The sequence below is a fragment of the Aulostomus chinensis genome, chromosome 22 (genome assembly GCF_037954235.1).
Source record: "Aulostomus chinensis isolate RoL2024-O1b breed Wild chromosome 22, RoL_Achi_v1.0, whole genome shotgun sequence".
Taxonomy (NCBI): domain Eukaryota; kingdom Metazoa; phylum Chordata; class Actinopteri; order Syngnathiformes; family Aulostomidae; genus Aulostomus; species Aulostomus chinensis.
In genome coordinates, this window is record NC_141341.1 from 20,320,905 (window position 1) to 20,326,180 (window position 5,276).

At 48.4% G+C, this 5,276-nt stretch overlaps 1 protein-coding gene across 3 annotated transcripts; it reads right to left on the minus strand.

Annotated features, from left to right (window-relative positions):
• Positions 1–977: 977 nt before the first annotated feature.
• Positions 978–4,762, minus strand: c1galt1a (core 1 synthase, glycoprotein-N-acetylgalactosamine 3-beta-galactosyltransferase 1a). Of its 3 annotated transcripts, none has more exons than XM_086192986.1 (4): positions 4,614–4,762; positions 3,678–4,124; positions 1,751–2,424; positions 978–1,368 (listed from the first exon to the last, which is right to left on the minus strand). In XM_086192986.1, exons 2-4 carry the CDS (start codon positions 3,826–3,828, stop codon positions 1,126–1,128), a joined length of 1,068 nt encoding a protein of 355 aa, XP_086049112.1. In that variant the 5' UTR covers positions 3,829–4,124; positions 4,614–4,762; the 3' UTR covers positions 978–1,125. The 3 variants fall into 3 exon arrangements, with proteins under 3 accessions (XP_086049112.1, XP_086049111.1, XP_086049110.1); XM_086192985.1 differs by lacking the exon at positions 4,614–4,762 and adding an exon at positions 4,334–4,406; XM_086192984.1 differs by lacking the exon at positions 4,614–4,762 and having other exon boundaries at positions 3,678–4,266.
• Between the last annotated feature and the right edge of the window lie 514 nt (positions 4,763–5,276).

Consider the following 5,276-nt stretch of genomic DNA (forward strand, 5'->3'; position numbering starts at 1 on the left):
TTTCAGTGAATGAAATTGAAGCGCTCAGATTATCTCGAACGCAGCTCAGCACTGATCATCTACTATGTAACTATCAGCCGATGTCCATGTCATCTGAGATAGGGTCATGTGACTGGTTTGTTTAATCAGCTGACATGCGTGATGCTGACGGAGGGGCGGGTGAGGCCTGAGGAAGATTAGGACAAAACCAGATCCACAAATACTTTAGACTTAAACATTTTAAAAATGATTTTCATCTCAGAAATATTGAATGTTCAAGACAAATACTTCAGGCGCTCAAGTCCAGCAGCATAAAAACCCACAGGACCACGATACTCGAATAGCGGATTTACCTGCAGACGTCTTGTCGTCTCATTCCAAGGCTTCTGGTGGACGTTTGACTCAGCTTCTCTTTGACTGCAAGCCTTGAACATAGAACCTGGTTTAACCAAGGAGAGTACGCCTTGTCAGCAGGGTTACTCTGTGCATTACTCCTCGTAACAGCAGTCACTCCCAGCTGGCTAAAAGCTCTTAGCTCATTCGAGGATGATGAGACCGAATCAACTTGAGCTGGAAGCCAGAAAAAGATTCTAAGCTAACTGGTTCTACTGGTCCCTGTTGCCGTTTTCTTTGTGTGAAACCCTCCAGCTCTTTGACCTGGATGTTTGGTTGATCATAATTTGATGTGATTGACAGAATCCTTAATGATCAATCATCCCGACCTGTCACATTAGAGGGGTTTTTTTTGTGATGAAACTGATTTTCTTGGCGAGGGGCACGCGTTGGCCAGTGGAGTCTACGTCAACTATCAATCTCAGTATCCTTATCACATCCACAGCACAAATTGTGATATTTTCTTTCCAAGTTCCCCGGCTTCAGACAGTCGAGCTCCCAGAAACCTCAGCCATGCATTGTTGTCCTAAATTTAAAAAAAAAAAAAAGCACTGTACACGTTTGTAGCAATGTCGTGAGTTACAGAAATAAAGGATGACATGAAAGACAGGAACACTTAAAATTTAATTCTTCATTACTTATCACACACAAGGTGACAGTTCAGGCAAACACACCATCACAACATGAAGTCAGCCGAATGCCCCTGGCAGGTGGGGGGCACCAGTAGTCGCCTCATGTTGTAAAACCATAGGATTAAACAGACGTCAGATTACTTAAACTTGGCTCTGATCCATTAACCTCCAACTGTAGAGGTTGTGAAGATACCACCGTCGCACTGGAGTTTGTGGTGGCGTTCGTATCCGTTTGTTCCTCTGGATCAAATCTGTATTTGTATCCATACGGCCGCAGATGGTAGGTCAGGTAATCCAGTAGGTACATCTCAGCAGCGTAGATGTAGTGAAAGGACACGGTTAAATCTGAGCAGCAACCTGGACCCTGTTGACAGGAAAAAACTAAGCGTGAATATTCAGCTCACATCCAGAGAAACATCCTCCGGTTCCGCGGAGGGAGGACGTGCTTCAGATGGATCAAGCTCGTCCTGCAGGGAAGCCCTGCTGTGCAGGACCGAGGCTGGGATAGTGTTGTAGTGGTGGCAAATGAAGCATGACTGCACACAAACAGCAGCCTCCGTCAACCCCATCAGCCTCCATCAACCCCAGCTAGATGAGCTGGACTTCCACCTCTGAACAAAGAAGGACCTGCAGTCGGGATAAAGTGTGAGCTGCAAAATGATCCAAATGATTATGAGCTCTAAGAGGTCCTGGAATCTCACCACACTAGTTTAAATGGGTTCAATCCAGACTCTGGTTGTTCTTACCTCTACGGGAGTGTAGTGTTCGTAATCCAGATACCAGGGTAGTGGTCGAGGGAACTGTCTGACCAGGTAGTTCTCTGGAGGGTAAGGGTGAAATGTTTGTCTCCCTTTCACGTCTCTGGTGTCTGCTGGCTCCACTTGCATGGTTTCCATGCACTTCCCCAGAGCCATGTCCTCTATAGACGAGAAGTGGATGCATTCGCCGGTTTCGAAGCCTTTGATGAATCTTCTGAGAGCTTCCTTACTGAGGACGTAACCTGCTCCTCCGCTCATGTAGCCCTGCGCGATGAACGGCTTAAACCTCCTGCCCAGGTACAAAGGTTTCTCTGTATCAAACTTGGACAAGAGGTAGCGTAGATTCTCAATGACCACAAATGTGTCATCGTCTGCCTTTAGGAACCAGTCCGCATCATCCAGGTGGTGCTGGTAGATGTACTGGAAGGCTCGGATGGTCTTCCAGTACAAGTTGTCTCTCCCCTCACTCACATTCAGGCCCACAGTGGGGAAGTCACTCTCGACGGAGCTCATGTACAGCACCAGATCGCAACGTTTGGCCCAAGTCACCTTGATGTGCTTGGTCCGGGTCTCCATGTTCTTTGGCCCTGTCATGATCCAACACAGGACCCGGACTGTCTGAGAGGACTTAGCTGCTGAGGTCCTCAGGTTCTCATCTGGGTCTACAACAAACAACATCAGAAATGTGCTGCGTGGGTATCTTAGAACTCACTCAAATTTCTTTTTTCTGAAACACACCGTGTCGCGTGCGAGCTGTCACGGCTACTCGAACCTTCCGTCACTGACAGTGTCTCCAGTTTAAGCACTGCGGAGCCATCAGATTTAAATACCACTATTGAGTTCTACAACATTCCCCTCTGAAAACAGGCAAGAGGACAGGAGGGCACAGGGATGTTTGTCTGAGGCAGGAAACACGATGGACCGAGGTTTTGAGGGCCGCTTCACATTCACTATGGAAGTCGCCTGGACCCCCCCCCCCCAATCAACTGATGTGATGCTGCAGCCCAAATCATACAACACATTTAGGATTTTAACTCCCTTACAACATAACAACATGTAAAACTTGATCTTCACACAATCGCTGAGTCAGCGGACTCTCAAGTGCAAAGCCACACCCATTTGGGGGCGGAAACTCTTTGGCAGAATTCCCTTTTGAGATCTGCTCCTGGACAGTGCCTCCCGTCAGAGTGGAACTTTGCACAGAGGATCTATGACAGAAGCTCATCAAAAGAATTTTGATGCGGCAAAAAAATGAGGTTATGGAGGCAGAACTTCCAGTCTGATGAAGTCCAAACAGGAAATGGAACAATCTCTTCTTAACAGAAACATTTCAGAACAAACAGGTTGTGTTGCTCATCTTTTACCATCATGTTGGTTCCAGGTGGCACTGTGGCAGTGTGTGAGCCGAATGAACCCCTCTGGCTGTTCGGGACAGACGTGCTCAAACCAAGAGTCACGGAGATGAAAATTGTGGCCCAAATACACAAACGTCATAAAACCAGGAAAATACTGCGTCATCAGCAAAGTTGGTCTCAACATGAAACCTCACATGATTTTCAGTCACGTGTCCCTGAACCCCCGCGCTGCATTTGGAGCTCATCAGTAGGTAGATGGCACTAAAGTCAGACACAACGGAAGGCTGCGTTCCAAACAGGAAGCGCTGAGGCTCTGGGTGGGTTGTTGCGGCCTCACGAGCCTCTGTGGGCTTCGACCCTCCTGGGCTTGCTTGCATTTATTTGTGATTATTTAAAGCTTAATGCAAAAAAACACAGTAACTTTATGACTGCTGATGTTTATCCATCACCAACGACAGTCATAATTTTTTGCAACTGGATCAAATTATAAGGAACTGATATAAGAGGTACACGAGTCCAAGAGCAAATATGCTCCAGTCAGCACTGCGTCCCACTCTTACCTGTCAGTCCAGGTTTGTCCTCAGGCTTCTCCTCTCTCTCTATAAACTGCAGCTTGTTGGGGGGCAAGTTGGTGTCCAACAGGGGGCGAAGGGAGAGAAATCCCATCATCAGGCCGGTGACGAAGATGAGGTTAGACTTGAGCTGACGCATCTTCCTCCCTAACCTGTCACGCAGGTGACTGGAAGCTCTCAGAAGCTGTGAGTGTTTATCTGAATCTTGTTCTTCAACGCCACCTGACAAAAGTCCCGTCGATGAGGATCTGGAAAGGCTCCCTGAAGTTAAAGTTGTATTTGTAGAAACATAATGTTTTCTTAGCTTGCTTGTGCCGCTTGATCTTCATGCTGCCTGGTGGACGACATCCTCCAGAACTCAGGGGACACCGGGAAGACCTGAAAGAGCTTCAGCAAACAGCCTGGAGGAAGAAGTTCCAACGCAGGTGTGTGGACCTGGTCAAAGATGACACAGCCGCACGCACATGCACACGCACACGCACACGCACACACACAGGTGCATCCACTATGAATGATTAAACTCATGCACGACTGCCATTGACAAAATTAAACAGAAGTCGTAAAAGAGGAAAACACCAAGGCACAGAGGGGGGAGGGGCTTGGCAGCAGGTGCAATAAAAAAAACAACCTGGAAATGTGATCACCTGAAATTCGCCTGGGACACACCTACAGTCCACCATTACTGGTGGACGCAGAGCAGCTGGTAGTACTGGGTTAATGAGAGAAGCCACATGATCAGAGGAGGAGCCACCAGAGTGTGAGGAAGAGTGAGGTGATGACGAGTGTGTGTGAGGAAGAGTGAGGCGATGACGAGTGAGTGTGAGGAAGAGTGAGGTGATGACGAGTGTGTGTATGGAGTGTTTTGGAGTTCAATTTCACCACAGTGATTGTACACACTAAAACTACTGTAGTACTTGGTGGTACCCTCAGCATCAGACAGCAGTATTGGTTGTGTAGTTCTCTGATGTGAGGATGAGGAGCGCCGGCGCTCTCCTGGGCTCCAGGAAGCTCTGGTGGACCCGACTGGTACCGAGTACTCCAAGTTCTACACATCATTTCAGGTCCAACAGTGTTAATGGAGCAGGTCACTGCAGCTGCGTGCGCGCGTCTGACACGTGTGGTGTTGAACATGTGAGGTCGGTGATGCGTCTGACGTCAGCTCACTGCGGTGACTCCGCCTCCTCTCCCTGGAGGAACGCACATCCAACCCTCAGGTCCCTTTTTCTTTAATCCCAAAGTTGGCGTAGAAAGCGGCATGCGCGTGTTCCTGATGAGGCCCGTGGAGGTTGGCTCCGTGTTCCCGTGGTGCCAGAACATCAGCTACTGAATCAACCTCCCAGCCCAAGTCGAAGTACCTTCTACATCAAGTATTCTCATTGATGTACAGGCTCTACACCCATAAAGTACTACTTAAATAGGCAGCGGGACTAAGTTCGCTGTATTAAATGTAATTGCTGGTCTCATCTCAGGAAAGAAAGTTTGAGTCCCGTTTCGCGGCGTGCTGCTTGTTAGTGGAAGCGGCGTCTGACCGCTGGTCAGCGGACAGGAAGCAGCGATGCAGGAGGTTCCTCTTGGACACCCGACACT

Coding starts and splice junctions, on each gene's coding strand:
- c1galt1a (XM_086192986.1), bottom strand. CDS start 3,828: ATGCGTCAGCTCAAGTCTAACCTCATCTTCGTCACCGGCCTGATGATG. Junction 2,425..3,677: donor GGACAAACCTGGACTGACAG/GTAAGAGTGGGA, acceptor TGTTTGTTGTAG/ACCCAGATGAGAACCTGAGG. Junction 1,369..1,750: donor AACACTACACTCCCGTAGAG/GTAAGAACAACC, acceptor TCCTGTCAACAG/GGTCCAGGTTGCTGCTCAGA.